Below are 17,273 nucleotides of genomic sequence, written 5' to 3'. Positions count from 1 at the left end.
CCTCTGTTGTGGTGAGTCCTCATGTTCCGAGGACGTGATGTCTGGTGTTGGTTTAACGGAATTGTTTACATTTGATAACTGAGTATGAGTCAGTTGAGGCATGTCTCAATGGCTCGTTGGTTTTATTGATCTTCTTAGAGGCTTGTTAGACTAGTATAGATTTGGGAGTTGACTAATAAGTCGTATTTTGTTATCTTTCTGAAATTCTTTTATTCTTGGATGATGATTACTCTGTTGATATTTGAGGGTTATTTATGGAAACCTTGTTGATTTGTGTTGAACTGAATGAAAATGGCTCAAAGGGTTAGCTTGGAGCTACTCGTAGCCTCAAGCACCGTGTGACGCTCCGGGACCCATTTTCTGGGGCGTTACAGTCGATTGGAGGTTGGGTTGGGTAATGGAGGTGGTCTCCGATCCTGGTCGAACTTGGGACGTCCATTACGACAAGGCCCTACGGCGAGTCGTGTCAAAAGGGGTCTCTAAGCCAATAAGGGAAGTAGGCATACCCTCTAAAAAAAGGGGAATAAAAGAGAATCATAGGATATCCCTACTTATCCAAACCGGTGTACCAAAAAAATATCCTTTGACCTCACTTGTATCCTATTTATTTTCATCACAATAACTTTTTTTATTCATACAGTTGTAACATCAAGTTCTCAAGAAAAAGCAGTACGGTGCACTAAAACTTCCGCAATGCGTAGGACCAGGGGAAGGGCCCAATCATAAGGATCTATTGTACGTAATCTTACCTTGCATTTCTACTAGATGTTATTTTCAAAGCTTGAATCCGTGACCTCCCGATCACATAACAACAACTTTACTAGTTACTCCAAAACTCCCCTTCAACATCAAGTTCTTAACTCCCCTTCAACATCAAGTTCTTAAACACTCCAATTATTGATTTTTAGGTCGTTGTCTGACGATCACGCCAAAAAATAATTATTAAGTATTACTTTGTTGTCTTATTTCATTATTTTGCAATTCACTCTCTGGGTTGATTATTTTGATCATTCTCCTTAGTAATTAGTATGTTATATAACATCAAGAATACCATATTACTTCTTAATAATCCACGTGCCCTTGGTTCCCCATCACAATTTTTTTTTTTTAAATCACCAATTTATTTAGGTGTAAACAAACACACATACACACGCCCATTGGATGGAAGTACAAAATTAGCCATCCTATTGTCCAGCGCGGCAATATTCCCATCTAGAATTTGGTCCCTTCAAGGCTCCAACCCTTCGATTTGAATTTGAAACCCGAAAAAAAGGAAAACAAACAAATTAAGGTATAAAATTGAATTGATTTGTTTACAGAATTACATGTGCTTTCCTTCCGCTTTTTTCTTCTGTAGATTTACCGGTGAAGTAACGCTACTTAACGGCGCGCTCTTCTTGCAAATTCAAATTCTCATCCCTCCACATCCCAATTTTGCTCTACTCATTCATTCATTCATTTCCCTTTTCCCCCCAACCCCCATTAAAAAACCCACTTTGAAACCCTAGACCAACCAAATTCAAAATTTCAAGACACCCATCTTAATATACCTAGTCCATATACTTACTCTCTCTTTATCGTTTAAGTAATTCAAATTTACAGTCTTGAATTTGAATTTTCTGGGGTTGCTGAAAAGGCGAAATTCTTGAAAAGTTTTCTTTAGGGAATAATGGATGAGAATTGTGGGATTTCTGAACAGTCTATTGGGAAGACTGGATCTGGGGTAAAGGTTAGGGATTTTTACCTATAGTTAATGACTTGTGTCAGTCCTTTCTCGGCATTTTGCTGTTGGGTGCATATTGATTTCTTTTTTGTTGCTTCTGATGTTTCAGGTCATTGCTGGGGAGAAGAGGGGCAGCGCAGAAGTTGAAGAAAGAACCGGACTTGGTCACAAAAGAGTGAAAATGAGGGATCTTGTATCTGTTCTGCGTGCAGAAGGTAATCTTGTTTTTCTGATTTTGGAACTTTTACTTTAAATTGCAAACAGGAATCTTGAAATTTTGAAGGATTTAGTGCTAGGAACTGTAAGTTGATAATTTTAAGCATTTCAGATCTTTAGTTCGATAAATGTATAGAGAATTGTTCGCTCAAGATGCATTCTATGATTTTCTGGTGCAGTGTCTTTGTTTACTGACATGAAGTTCTCTATATATGGTATATCTTTGGTTCTATTTTGTCGACATTTGAGTATTTTGTGAAGGTAACGAAGACAAAAAAATTTGATGTAATAATATTTTTATCTTGCTCCATCAGAAAAAACTGAAATGGGCACCAGTAAACTGGTCACTGATCCTGCATTTAGTTTGATTGATCTGAATGCAAATATTGTTGCCTCTAGCAATGCAACTACATCATGTGTTGAAGAAACCAACAAAATGGCCTCTCTGGGGAAGAAAGGCAATGGTCGCGACGGGGACTTTATGAAGTCAAAGGGGTTTGCTTTAGATCTGAATGCAGAAGATGTTTCTAGCTCTATTAATCATGAATCTTCATATCCGTACAAGACCTCCGCCTACTTGAAATCAAAGGATGATTTTGAGTGTGCAAGTTCAGTTGGTCCATTGGATGAGAATGAGTCGATGAGAATCTGGAATGAGATGAAACAAAATGGTTTTCTTTCACATACTCACGGAGGTGCACCCATGCCAAAGATGCAAGGGAGGAAAAGTAAAACTGATGGGATGAAGAAAAAGATAGAGCTTGCAAAGAAAGAACGAGTTGACAGGTTTGCGAAGATTGCTGCACCGAGTGGATTGCTCAACGGGTTAAACCCGGGGATCATAAACCATGTCAGGAACAGTAAGCAAGTTCATTCCATTATAGAAGCCCTAGTAAAATCTGAAAAGCGTGAAAATGCCCATGGTAGGAGCAAGGTTCCTTCCAACCAAACAAAGTGGGGATTGAAAGACCATAATGAAAGAAAGAAAGACCAGGAGAATTTAGATGGTCCAGGAGCAAGCAGATTCAACCCTGCTGTTGAAGATCTGCCAGGAGACACGTGTACGAGTGGTTACCTAACATCACTGAATAAATCAATCTCTTTGAACTCAGTGTTTACAGGTGGAGATGGAGGTTCATGCATGGTTGCTGGAAAGATGGTTTATCGTCCAAACCCTAACATAGGCATTGAGGATGATGCACTTGCACTGAAATTGTCATCATCCACAACCATTGCATCAGATAATACGAGCTCATTATCTAATGAGGAATCAGCAAACCTAGCAAGTGTTAATTCACTTTCTATTAAAGGTTGGTTTATATCTTCCTTATCTTGTTTTGTTTGTTTCTCCTGGAATACATTATGTGTTTAATATGATGAGTTAAATGTTCTTCCAAAAACTTTTGAGATGAAAGTTTTAGCATTTTAAGATTAACAGACACTTGGAAATCTAGTTGCACAAGTGATAAGCTTCATTGAATGGTCCGTTTGTCATCTAATTCTTGTTTTATCAACAGTATCCAACTGATATATGTATTTTTTTGACATCTAGCTGCTAACGTAGCTTCACAATGGTTGGAATTGCTTCATCAAGACATTAAAGGACGTCTTGCAGGTAGGCAAAAATTCTTGAATGTTGGAGTTTATTCGACCTGAGTCAAAATTATTATGTTTTACATTCTGTACTTGCAGCATTGCGGCGTAGTAAAAAGAGAGTCCGGGCTGTAATTCATACAGAATTCCCTTGCTTATTTTCCAGAGAGTTCACATCTAATCAAGAGAACAGCTCATATGATACACAAAGCACTTCCATTGGTCATTTTGACAATGCTAATGCGCATGCTCATCGTGGTAGATGGACAGCATTGTTTGATCAGATGGATAGAGCTCTTTCAGAAGAAGAAGGGCAACTGGTGAGTCTGCTAAAATCTTTAATGTAAGTTGTACATTGTTTGAGAAATAAATGTTGAAAATTCATCCAAAGAAGCTACTCTTCCTTCTGTGCTTTGCCTTCTGCAGAAAGTTTGTCTAAGTGTTGAGGTATCATGTCTGAATTACAATGCTTGATTTATTTGTAAAAGCATCACAGATGATTGCTTCCTTTTATGTAATGTCCGCACAAGTTTGTGTAAATTGAAGCATGTTTCCGTAATTACATTCTCTTATGTGAAGTATAAGTGACTATTTAGTTCTATTGGAAGATACAACCCAATAGTTTGCTTGAGGTCTTCTCAGTTTCATCATGATATAGATAGGGATGATTTGCTTATCAAAGCAACTGCGAATAATCATATGATTGATATATCAGTTGTTTGTATGTCTTCTCTTTCTTCCTTCAAAATACTTCTTTCTTATCAGTGTTTGTCTGAGTTACCTTATTCCTCCTTTCCTGTCAACAACAACAACAACAACAACAACAGACCCAGTGTATTCCCACCAAGTGGGGTCTGCGGACGGTAAGATGTACGCTGATCATACCACTACCTCCGAGGAAGTAGAGAGGCTATTTCCGATAGACCCCCGGCTCAAGGTGGAGAAAAGTTAACAGGGTCATAGTAGAACATGAAACAGGGTGGGTGGCATAACCGAAATACGAAATAGTGAATAGTAAAAAAGGAAATAAGAGAGACATGAAAATAAAGGATAGTAAATAAGGAAATACAAGGACACCCACCTAGTAGTAGCCTACACTAGCAGCTCCTACCAATGGACACGGTCCTAGGGTTACTAACTCAGCTACACAAAAGCTCTACAACTACTAGTTACAACCTACGGACGCACTAGCCTTCTACCCTTATTCGCGACCCCCACACCTTCCTATCTAGGGTCATGTCCTCAAGTCATGTCTAATCACCTCTCTCCAGTATTTTTTGGGCCTACCTCTACTCCTTCTGAAACCATCCAAAGCTAGCCTCTCACACCTACGAACTGGGGCATCCGTGCCCCTCCTCATCACATGCTCAAACCATCTCAACCTTCCTTCCCGCATCTTGTCTTCCACCGAAGCAACTCCTACCTTCTCCTGAATAATCTCATTCCTAACCCTATCCCCTCTAGTAAGTCCACACATCCAACGCAATATTATCATTTCCGCTACCTTCAATTTTTGAATGTGGGAGTTCTTGATTGGCCAACACTCCGTCCCATACCATACAGCATGATCGGACCACTCTGTAGAATTTGCCTTTAAGCTTTAAGGGAACCTTCTTATCATACAACACTCCCGATGCGAGCCTCCACTTCATCCTACTTGCTCCAATACGTTTAGATACATCCTCATCAATCTCGCCATTCCACTGAATCATAGACTCAAGATACTTAAAACTATCCCTCTTACAAACAACCTGAGAATCCAACCTTACCACCACTTCGTCCTCCTGCTTCAAGTTGCTAAACTTGTATTTCATATACTTCGTCTTGGACCTACTCAACTTGAACCCCTTAGACTCGAGGGTTTGCCTCCAAACCTCCAATTTTTCATTCACACACCCCCGCATCTCATCAATCAGCACTACATCATCTGCAAATAACATACACCATGACACCTCATCTTGAACTCTCCGTGTCAACATGTCCATCACCAGCGCAAACAGAAACGGACTGAGAGTCGATCTTTGATGCAACCTTGTCTCGATCGAAATTGTTCCGAGTCTCCTCCCGCCTTCCTCACCTGAGTTTTTCCTCCATCGTACATGTCCTTAATGGCTCTAATTTACGCCACCGGAACCCCCCTCACCTCCAAAGAACCTCCCTAGGGACTTTTTCATACGCCTTCTCCAGGTCGATGAACACCATGTGTAAGTTCCTCTTCCTTTCCCTATACTGCTCCACCAATCTCCTTACCAGGTGGATTGCCTCTGTCGTCGAGCGACCCAGCATAAATCCAAACTGATTCTCCGAAATGGACACGACCCTCCTCAATCTCCGCTCCACCACCCTCTCCCAAATCTTCATAGTGTGACTCAACAGCTTAATACCCCTATAGTTGTTGCAACTCTGAATGTCACCCGTGTTTTTATATAACGAAATCATCGTACTCTACCTCCAAGCCTCAGGCATTTTCACAGTCTTTAAATTGCCGTTAAATAAATTCGTCAACCACCTTAAAGCTGCTTCACCAGAAAACTTCCAAAAATCCACGAGAATTTCATCAGGCCCGTTGCCCTACCCTTTCGCATCCTACAAATAGCCTCTTTGACCTCCTCAACTTTAAAGCGTCTACAGTAACTAAAATTTCGATTATCCTCCGCGTGCTCCAACTCCCCTAACTCAATGCTTCTGTCCCCCACCTTATTCAACAGTCCAAGAAAATACTCCTGCCATCTCTTCTTAATGTGAGTATCCTCCACCAAAACTCTGTCATCCTCCCCCTTAATGTGCTTCACTTGATCGAGGTATCGACCCTTCCACTCCCTGGCTTTAGCCAGCCTATACAATCTCTTTTCTCCGCCTTTCTCCTCTAACCCTGCATACAGGCTCTCAAACGTTGCTGTCTTAGCTTTCGAACTGCTAACTTAGCCTCCTTCCTAGCCACTTTGTACACCTGTCTATTCACCCGTTTCTCCTCTTCAACTCTACTGTCAATCATCTTTAACATACGCCCCCTTCTTTATCTCCACTTTCTTCTTAACTTCTTCATTCCACCACCAGTCCCCCTTATGCCGTCCTGCCCGACCTCTCGAAACCCTAAACACTTTTCTTGCAGTCTCCATGATGCAGCTGGCGGCCCTATCCCACATAACATCCACGTCCCCCCTGCACTCCCACACCTCCATTCCCGCCACCTTTTCCCCTATCTTTAGCGCACTAACTGGCGTCAAGCCTCCCCACTTAATTCTAGGCCAACCCTTCAGAAAAAGAGTTATTTATTGTTTTGGTTTGTGTTATGTGAATTTTAGGAAAGTTGGCTCAACCAAGTAAGGCAAATGCAGCAGCAATGTGAACAGGGTCTTCAGAAATATGGTGCACTGATGCATCAGTTGGCGATATTGCAAAATGACTGTAGGTATGTGTTCATATGTCCAGAAGTACTTATTTGCGCTATCCCTTCTAAGTTTGGAGAGGAGGAGTTCCTATCGCCCATGCTTTTAATTTGCAAGTCTTTTCTCATTTTAAACTAACTGGTACTACTGATAGAACATTAAGACTTCAAATGCATTTTGCATGAGTGAAATTGAGAAGAAAGAAATACTTGGGGGTCGTTTGTTAGAGTGTATTGGAAAGCTAATGCATGCATTAGTTTAATGTTTACTACTAGTACCTTGTTTGGTCCTATGTATAACTAACACTCTATTGTGTATTGAGGTGTGTATTACTAATACCTCAAAATCCATGGTATTAGCAATGTAGTGGATCCAACGCATACATTAACATGATTAAAGACACTATTATCCTTCCAAATTTTTTCCGGAGCCTTTCCAACATATATATGGAGGGTATTTCAATAAAAAAATTTTAAAAAGAAATTATGTAATTCATGTTATTTTTAATACAACAAACCAAACACTGCATAAGAAAAATACAAGCATAGCTAACACAAGCATTACTAGCATACTATATTTTGCATTATTCTTATACACTCTACCAAATGATCCCTTAATGTGACAAGTATAACTTACGCTTGTCCAATTTGAGCATACTGTGATAGGCTTTAGGCATGTTTGTACTTGTCAAGGCTATACTGACAAGTATTTCAGTTGGCAGTGCTGCAAGAACATGAAATCAAAGTTAAATATTCATTGGCCTGAACATATGCTTGTCTTCATTTATTCATCCTATTGTGCATTTCCTTGGCATAAAGATTCTGATTTTTTCTTCACGTAATGAAGCTTATGTAATTGTACATTCACTATGCAGATTAGAGAAAGCCGAGAGTTCTGAAACGGATTTGGCAGTCAGGGCTGCTGCTGCTTCCATTTATTCAACTTGCAACTTTCTATCTTCGATGGAAAACCTTCCTTGTTGCTGATAGTTCCATTCACAGTTCCTTCTTGTATAACTGGTGCCAATTATACTGTACTTTTGACTCCCCTGATTCATTTCTAGTAAGTATTCAATATGCAATGTTGTGGTAATTGATGTTGTTAGCTTTGTAACTTATTTATAGTTCACTTTGGATATCTTCAAGCAGAATCAGCTTTAACAAAGACCATATTTGTTACCTGATTATCTTCTAATAGAAATTTGGATTAGTCGCTATTTTAATGTTGACTTTGGTAAGTGATGCAGATTTTGTGGGACGTAGACTTGTGGAGTTTTAACTAGTGACTATGCAAATTATGCTATGTCTGAATCAGTAATATATCGCAGATTTGGTCTCAGTTAAGAACTTATAAATTGGTTATACTATTAAAGATTAAACACTGTAGAGATCTTGATGCTTTTTGTCAAATGAAGGAATAGTGGAAAGTCTAATTGATATAACTGTATGTTAAGGACTGATACTATAATGAATACTATTTGCTAGACCCCCCCCCCCCCCCCCCCCCCCCCCCCCCCCCAAAAAAAAAAAATACAAAGCATCTTACTCTTCTTTACTTTACTAGATGGTGAATGCACAGGCCCAAATGTTATTTGCAACAACTGTTAGTTACAAATATTGGTAATGTGACCATTACTAAAAGCTCACAAATATTGGCATAGCAACAATTACCAGAAGACTTAATATGTATACAAATATACAAACATATATTGTTTACACATTAAACTCACGTTATCTACATATTTACAGATTTTTTCAGAAGCTAGTTTACAGAAGGGTTAATATAATAAGGCCGTCGATTACTGTTTTGGTGCCAGTCATCTTGTCGTTCTTACTTGTTGCTACAACTGTGCGATGATATAGTTGATAAAATACCTGTGGTCAAGAGGTGTTTGAGTTGCAGATGTAGAGTGTAGTAAGAATGGAGTATGGTTTGTTGTGTCACGTACCTTGTTCAAACATCAGGCGTCATGCATTTGTCGTACATCCTTTTTCCAGCTTCTCCCAAAAGAGATTGCATGGACAAACAGACATCAAGATCAGGCAAAAACTTTTTCAAAAACTAAATACCTCATATGAGAATAGGATCAAAAGATTAATAATATAGAATAATGACTTAGCAGGTATGCATATGAATTGGATAAATACAGAGGTCACTAAATTACAGAAGAATAGAACACTATGAAAGAAAAGTAAACAGTACCAAAAGAGGGAGAACGGATTAGTTTGAGCAAGAAATAACATAGCCTCACCACAACTTTAAACATGTTTATTCTATTTCAGTAGATCATATGATGTCGATGGCTCGAGGTAGAGCACTCAATGGGCTAGGCCTTATTTTGCCTTACCAACCTCAGGGGTAACATTTTCCTTAGCATGGACTCACAAGTCCATTTAATTGGCTTCATAGTTTTTCATGGCAACAGTATAACTTATTCATAATGAGTTCAGGAAAGAACTTACCAGTCCATCTCCAAGCTAACTGAATACGTATATACAGGTAGTTCTCTCCTATTAGTGTTGTTGCTCTTGTTGTAGAGCCGGTCTAGGACTCTAGGTAGCAATGTAGATATCTTGAGTAGCACAGTACAGTACAATAATTTTGTCCCCCGACTTGTCAAGTTGTTTATAGTTAAATAATGACATTGCAGGTACAATATAAGTTAGGCAAATATATATATGAATTCCAACAATTAAAATAGAACCTAAAATAGCCGTGTTGAGAGATAATTGAGTAAGAACCAAGAAATAGACGAGAGGAAAAAGCCATAAAGGTTAGATTTCACAAAACTTAAATTCTAGTCTTCTAGATACACCTCTATTTGGATTTTTGGCTACCAGTGGAATAGTGAATAGGCATTTCACAACTAAATTAACAGTTCATGCATGCATTTTATCAAACAAATAATAGGCATTTCACAACACTTTACAAAGAACGATATCTTGAATTAAACACCTGATTCCGAGATAAAAGTTTGTCCATAGAAATTACCACATTAAAACTAAAAGAAAGAAGAGAGGGTTATTAATTGAAGTTCTACCTGATCAGTAAAGCACAACAACAACGCAAAAATACAAGTGTGAATAAGACCTGGAATAATGAGAAACATATATATAAGCACTGAATGGGGAATTTTGGAGAAATAGCTTTCAACATTCAAATACTCTTGTTATAAAAATAGAGAAAGTTGAGATAGTGGAAGATAGCTTACAAAAAGAACATTGTGAACTGAGTGAATATTGGTTAGTGGGCATAAAGGAGGTAGATGAAGTCGTGCTAATTGCGGAAGGCAGAGGGTAACAGATTAGACATGATACCAAAGCGAACTGGATTACTGAATTTTAGATGGAGAACATAGTAAAAAAATGGGCGTTAAAATGAATCACTTTTTTGCAAGATAACACTTTAATATGAGGAAAAAAATCGAAATATTTGATATTGTAAGAGCAAGAGGAGCTTTCACAAAATGCAATAAACAGTGAACCTCCTACTTTTCCCAACTTCAAACATGAAGTATGGCTATAAAAATAAATTGAAATTAATATTTCAAATATCAGTCAGTCACCTATAATGCAAGTGAATTGAAGTACCCAAATTTTATGGGCATTAAAATTAACAAAATAGTTAACTGAAAAAATTGCAAAACAAAAATTTCCCTGTAAAATTATATCCAGCAGCTAAACAAACTGCAGACACAAAGCATCTCTAATCTAAGTACTTATCCACTGACCGCACCATTAACCACAACTAAATGCGCCCCATGGAGAAGTATTGATGGTCAAAGACCCTGTGGAGATGCCCAAATAGTTTGTTCTAGCTTGGGAAACTATATATGTGACAATAGTATAGTGTTAATTGAAAACATACAAGTGCCATGATGGAAGTCTCCTAAAGCAACAATGTGACCATCCAAGAACCAAGAGATTGCTCAAATTGCAAAGAAATGTATCATACTTCTATGAGGTGAGCAGAGGATCAACCATTTTTGTCATAAATTCATCAGCCCCCAATAATCGATTACTTTATCAACTAATTTGAAATCTATCAAATTGATATTATCTTAGAAAGCAATATAATATCCGGTGGAATAAGTCGAGGTGCCCGCAATATGGTGTTGTAACAAATAATGAATTGCAATAAGAGTAATTCCATTATAAACCAAACATAAGCATCACCATCTATGAGGCACCATACTCAATTTCTTCATTTATTTGTTGTTTTTTCTTTCCGCTTTCATGGCATAAGATTTTTCACTCCTACCTTTTAAGGACTCTTAAAAGTTAAGTAAACTCGAGCATTTTTAATGGAGATCATCGTCCTTATGCGTATCTATAATGGCCAGGTCTGAAAATAAAATATAAATCAGGACGCTATCATTCTCCATGTAATCATAATTGACAAACACACCTTTGAATTGGTCTATTTATCCAAACCCGTTCTGTATACCTACATCAACAACATATGAACAAAGCATCTATATTCTTCCATTGACATCAAATACACCATGTCAGTACGTTATCCAAAGTTTACTGACCAATGAAAGTTCTATAGAACTAAGCTCTTTGACTTCCTTTTCCAACAAAACAAAATGCTCGTTAATCCGAATAGTACATTAAGAGTTATGTCAACTTAAAGAAGACACTGTCGAAAGAATTGCCATTTATGACCGATTCTAGTGTAACAACTAAGTTAACATCGATGAGAGTTTTCGATCTTGAAGAAAGGGAGATTTAAATAGAGCTTAAAGTATAGGTATTCATGTGTACAGAAGTGAAAGAAATGGTTAAAATAAATTTATAGTCAAAGCAAAGATTTATACAAACTCGTAATCAACACTATAGATCCACTACTGAATTATAAAGAAAATTCCAAATCAAATCAAAGAGCAGATTACTCACCAAAGGAAGATGTTGAAAACCTATTTCTTCTTTCTTCAAATAAATCCACACCATTAGAAGCATTTGAAAAGTCTCACATACGAAAAACTGAAGATGAGTTGGTTCGATCACCCCACATATCAATGATCTTTTAATACCTTATCCTAGACCCATATAAGATTTCTGTAATGTGGGCTCACTTAACTCAGAGGTTAGAGCATCACATTTGTAATGCGATGGACATCAGTTCGATTCCGATAGCCGGCTTTAAAATGATATACCTATGGCATGGAAATTAGAAAATAAAAATAAGACCTCGCAGTACAATATTTGAGAGAATAATGCAACATATTCCACAGAAATTCTTGAGACAACACAAACTGTAATGCAAAATAAAATACAAAATTATATTGTATATTGAACCACTTATTTGGAACTCATGTGTTGTTGTTATCTAGATTGAAAACTCTATGATAGACAATCCATCTGCTTTACACCAAATTATACAGGTGAAATAACTACAGATGTAGACTCCAAAGGCAGATAGTCCTTTTGTGATACTGTAATTGTTCATTTGCACCCAAAGCACTAACAATTGTTAACATATGTCCTTCCATAAAGTCTGTCATTCTTACCGCCCCAAATCCCCCAAAGACCATGCCAAATAGAAGTTTACACTTAGGAGAAGACTTATCCCCAAGTATACAACAAGAGATTGTATGATAGCAATTTGGCCGCTGGCGAATGTGTAACTGAACATTTTTAAGGGACCTTCAAGTTTGAAATATTCCAGCCAAGGGAGAATTTTGTGGTTGTATTCAAACCACACTAAATGATGTTCAACCTTTCAATCACACTCTTGCAACTTTTGTTTACAAAAAAGCGTCAACATATAGCTAATTTATGTTCGACCTAGGCAGGACACTAAACAAATGCAAATACCAGAGGTCCACTGTCAGAGCAATAAGGAGCATGTTTAGATGTTTCTCGAAATTCATTAAGCAAGACTTGAAAATACCAGTGTTGCTATCAATTGGTAATGCAACACACCTGTATATATGATACTAAAGTAGCATCCAATGCTCACATATAAATTTATAATATTTATCATGTATAGAGTACTTTCTCTTTATATATTTCTAGACCTGGTCCTAACGACAATACCCAACAAAAGTATTGTAGGCTTATGTAGCTATCAAATGTACTGAAAATAATGAAGAAATTAGTAGTTCCAACTATTGAGCAAGGTGAATTAAATCAAATTTGATACCTGAAAATTTGGTTAGATGCCCTGCTACTAATACTTCTACTTCTAGTATAACGGCTAGAAGATCACCAAAACAGCAAGGAAAAATAATCAAAATATTCCATTCAAATTGAAAAATCAGCAATTCACATACTCAGAAGTGTTGCACCTAACAAATGACTTTCAAAATATCCTAGGCTATGTCCATGAGTGTGGAGTCCAATTAAGATGCTATCCTCATTTCCTGCTCAAGAGTTCAACTGTTCAACAAAATTACATACTGAGGTAGCTTTGAGTACATGAGATAATTTGTTATATTTATCAACGCTAATTGCTCACTCTGTCACTAACATAGTAAAATTCTACTAGAATTAATTCCCTTCTAATGATCAACATGTCGATTCCTTCATATCTATTCTCCTCGGATAGGTCTTCTGAGTTTTTGTCGTCTTTTTCATCTGGATTTAAAATTTTTGACAAGCTTTTATTTTAGTTTTGGCCCTAATTTCAATTCTCTTCAGATTTGGCCCTTTTGCTTACTGCACCCCTTTTCACCTAAATATTCTTATTCATCATAAAGATCAGAACTGTAATATACTGGCAACAATTGTAGAAATTGGTAGAAACTGTGAATAGAAACTTTAGAGAAATTGCGAAACCGAAACTTCATTGATCAACAATTATGGAACAAATTACAACAGTGATACTTGGTTAACACTGTAATGGAGTAATGAGAAGAGAACAGAGAGAGAGAAGGGAAAGAAGTTCGTTAGAAGAAGAAAGTGAAGTGTAACAGATACACCAAAAAATTAACCGTCTTTCCTAGGTGCCTAACTGGTATTTAATATTGTAGATTACTACTACAATTGGGTTTTTACACTTGGGCCTGGCCCGACTAATTGATAAGGCTGATGACCCGAAGCATTTCAGTTTCCTAATTGTAACAATCCCACCGCTTGAAAATGACCTTATCCTCAAGGTCCTTGTTGTGCGACAAACTCGGGGAACTGACTCTTGATATAGCTCCAGTCTTCCCAAGTAGCTTCATCGACACCCAAATTAGCCCAATGGATTAAGACCTGCACTCCTACTCCATTATTGACCTTGACCTTCTTCCTTTGCAGGTGTAATACCCCGATTATTCCTTAAGCCTAAATCTGTGTATTTGAATGGATATGTATCACTTCCAAAGTGATTGATGCTTAAACCATGTTGTATTTCTCTAATTTCCAATTTTTGTCATGTAGAGCATTGAATAAGCTTTCCATCGATACCAATTTCATTGAAATCTGACATCGGATGGGTGAGTTATGGCCGTTTTACTGAATGCTATCGGATAACCCAAGTTTGACGGTCGATCTGGTGGACCGTCACAAAGTTGACTGACCGTCAAGATGTCCGTTAGACTAGGACAGAATGTCTCATTTCTGGCCCTCAAGTTACGGATAACTTGGTGGACCGTCACTTTTTTGATGGACCGTCAGGTCAACCGTCATGTCGAGGCAGAACATTCCGGTTTTAGCGTTTGAGTGACGGACGACTTGGTGGACCGTCAATCCCTCTGATGGACTGTTAGGTCGACTGTCACAGACCCCGATCAGCAAATTTCAACTTTTTTTTAAAGGGGCATCTTGGTCATTTCCGCTCCTTATGGCCTTATATATATATATATGTGTGTGTGTGTGTGTGTAGAGAAGAGAAGACCATTTCTCTCCATTTCTCTCCAAATTTCTTTCAAGAATTCTCTAGAAACCTAGAGTTTCTTCCAAACCCAAAAAAATCAAATCATCTCCAAGAAATTCAAGAAATCTCCCATAAATTTCTTCAAGTTGTTCAAGAACTAAGCTCCTCAAGTCAAAGGCAACAAGGTCTTGGTCTAAAAGTGTGAGAAAGAAGTTTCAAGCAAGTTTCTATATCTTCAAAATCAAAATCTAAGGTATGTGGGGTTTGAACAAGAACACTCTTTTCGTTCTTGTGCCTAAAGGTTTAATTTCTACGACTGATTTACATGATTTTGTAAGTGGGTTTGCACCCAGATTTCTTTAATTATGATTTATGAGATTTGAGTTGAATAAGTTTGATATTTATGATTATTTCACCATCACGTTTCCTAAATTGAGGGTTTATTCCATGAGCTGTATATTATCATTATGTATTGATGATTTCTAAGAAATTTAACTAAAGTGCCATGAGTTGAATATTCTTAATATGAATTTATGATTTTTGAACAATTTGAGACAAGTGTTATGAGTTATGCCTTTCCATGAGAAATTTAACTATTGAATGTATATTGATATGTGAATTTGAGTGTCAAGAATGAGTCTTGTGATGTTTCCATGAAGCTTTTGATATTTGAAATGACTTGATAAACAAATGTATTTTATGTCGAGAAAGATTGTGTTGAGTTGAGTTGAGTCGAGTTAGGAATCCACAAGACGTTTATGATTTACAAATGAGATATATATTTATGTTTTAGTCTTTATAATAGAACCATGAGTTGATATTGATTGAGGTGGATTTTTTAATGCGCTCTGAGCTGAGTCTGGGAGGTGTATTTAACACCGAGTGAGAAATTAGTATTTTCCCAAAACTACGTGCCACCATAGGATTGATGTTGATAATTGTGGGCCAAAGGCCGAGTATGAAATTGTGAAGATGAGATTGAGTTTGTACTCCTTGGAAAGAGTACAACACCCCTGCCAATGTGGGGTTCTCTCCTTAGGAGGGAAAAACGTTGGACTCCATGCGGCTCACATGGGGTAGTCATGTCGGTTATAAGAAACTCCCATGTCCATAATGATTTAAGTCTCTTGAGTTACCTAGTCACTCTAAGTCATGAGTTAAATATTTTGAGTTGAGATAAATGATTTACGAGATTTATGAAGCATGTATTACTACTGATGATTTATGAGAAAAATGTTTCAGATAATTCAAGCAAAGAGAATTATTATGGTCAGCATGCATGATTTTCTTATACATTTATGATATTATTTAAATGTTGCATCCACCCCCGCATACTCAGTACATTCCCAAGTACTGACTCCCATACTTTTTTGTATTCTATATTTCATCGTGATATAGGTCCAGGTGCTCAGTCTCAGTAGTGACAGTGATCTTTGAGTACCTTCTTCTACATCTCTGCAGTTGGTGAGTCCTCATGGTTCGAGGACCTGTATCTCTCATTTTGTCTTGCTGATAGATGGTCATTTATTTTCAGTTTAGTACGAGTCAGTTGGGGATCTGTCCTAATGGCTCCTCAGTCTTATGTAGTAGAGGCTTTGTCAGATTAGTGTACTAGTATGTACAAGATCTCAGTATTTTGGTTGTACAGGACAGTATCATTTTGTATCTAAGCATGGTCATGACATGCTTATTCCTCTTTATCTTAGCATGATTTGTGTTACAGTGAGTTCTGAAAGTGATGACAGGCTTAGAGGGTTAGCTTGAGGCCACGTGTGACCTTAAGCACCGTGTGACATCTCAGGATGGGTTCTTGGGGCGTTACAAGCTTGGTATCAGAGCCTAAGGTTTGAAGAGTCCTAGGGAGTTTGACAAGCCGCATTACGTAGAGTCTTGATCATCGGCGTGTAGCGCGCCACATCTATGAGCAAGAGTCTACAGAAAGTTTTAGGAAAAAATTGTTTCTTTCTTTCAAGAGTCTATCGTGCCTATAACTATTTCTCTCTGCGGTTAATTCGTGCTCTCTTATGACAGAAAATGCCTCCTCGTAGAGCTCGCAGAAACAACGAACGACCTCAACCCATTGATCCTTTAGGTAAGACGGTGTCCCATACTAAATTTTAGGCAGGTATTCACCGCCAATGCTCAAGCCAACACCCAGGCTACTGTTTCACCTCCGTAAGAGAATAATTCTGCTGCAGTCTGAGTTCGTGACTTTATGCGAATGAATCCACCTGAGTTCTATGGGTCGAAAGTAGGTAAAGACCCATAAATATATTTAGATAAAGTGAGAAAGATCACTCAGATTATGCACGTGACTGAGGAGGAGAGTGTTGAATTGGCTGCCTATCGAATGAAAGATGTTGCTTATGATTGGGTAGATATATGGAGGAAAAGTAGAAGGGAGAATGATGCTCCTGTGACTTGGAAATTATTTCAGGATGCCTTCTTAGATAGATTCTTTCCCCCGGAGATGAGAGAAGCAAAATTAGAAGAATTTATGAACTTGAGATAAGGTCCCATGACAGTTAAGGAGTATTGCCATAAGT

The 17,273-nt window shown here is 37.8% G+C and overlaps 1 protein-coding gene and 1 long non-coding RNA gene across 7 annotated transcripts; one reads left to right on the top strand and one right to left on the bottom strand.

The window, feature by feature from the left end:
• The first annotated feature begins 1,100 nt into the window (after positions 1-1,100).
• LOC107873351 lies at positions 1,101-8,137 on the top strand. Of its 6 annotated transcripts, none has more exons than XM_047414896.1 (8): positions 1,101-1,291; positions 1,833-1,938; positions 2,119-2,154; positions 2,254-3,249; positions 3,492-3,554; positions 3,632-3,852; positions 6,838-6,944; positions 7,796-8,137. In XM_047414896.1, exons 2-8 carry the CDS (start codon positions 1,905-1,907, stop codon positions 7,905-7,907), a joined length of 1,569 nt encoding a protein of 522 aa, XP_047270852.1. In that variant the 5' UTR covers positions 1,101-1,291; positions 1,833-1,904; the 3' UTR covers positions 7,908-8,137. The 6 variants fall into 6 exon arrangements, with proteins under 6 accessions (XP_047270852.1, XP_047270853.1, XP_016575655.1 ...); XM_016720168.2 differs by lacking the exon at positions 1,101-1,291 and adding an exon at positions 1,298-1,729; XM_016720169.2 differs by lacking the exon at positions 2,119-2,154 and having other exon boundaries at positions 1,112-1,729.
• A 450-nt stretch (positions 8,138-8,587) lies between these two features.
• LOC107875036 lies at positions 8,588-10,682 on the bottom strand. Its single transcript, XR_001675712.2, has 4 exons — positions 10,133-10,682; positions 9,962-10,011; positions 8,870-8,918; positions 8,588-8,795 (listed from the first exon to the last, which is right to left on the bottom strand). It is a non-coding gene; the product is annotated as an uncharacterized LOC107875036 (long non-coding RNA).
• Between the last annotated feature and the right edge of the window lie 6,591 nt (positions 10,683-17,273).

This window comes from Capsicum annuum, chromosome 6, assembly GCF_002878395.1.
Source record: "Capsicum annuum cultivar UCD-10X-F1 chromosome 6, UCD10Xv1.1, whole genome shotgun sequence".
NCBI classification, from domain to species: Eukaryota; Viridiplantae; Streptophyta; class Magnoliopsida; order Solanales; family Solanaceae; genus Capsicum; species Capsicum annuum.
Note: the sequence above shows the minus strand (reverse complement) of the source record. Positions and strands in the feature narration are given on the sequence as shown.

What these genes read in the sequence shown, in the direction of transcription:
- LOC107873351 (XM_016720168.2), top strand. Translation starts at nt 1,670, where the DNA reads ATGGATGAGAATTGTGGGATTTCTGAACAGTCTATTGGGAAGACTGGA. An exon ending in AGACTGGATCTGGGGTAAAG is followed by an intron (nt 1,730 to 1,832) that starts GTTAGGGATTTT and finishes CTGATGTTTCAG; the next exon opens with GTCATTGCTGGGGAGAAGAG. An exon ending in ATATTGCAAAATGACTGTAG is followed by an intron (nt 6,945 to 7,795) that starts GTATGTGTTCAT and finishes TTCACTATGCAG; the next exon opens with ATTAGAGAAAGCCGAGAGTT.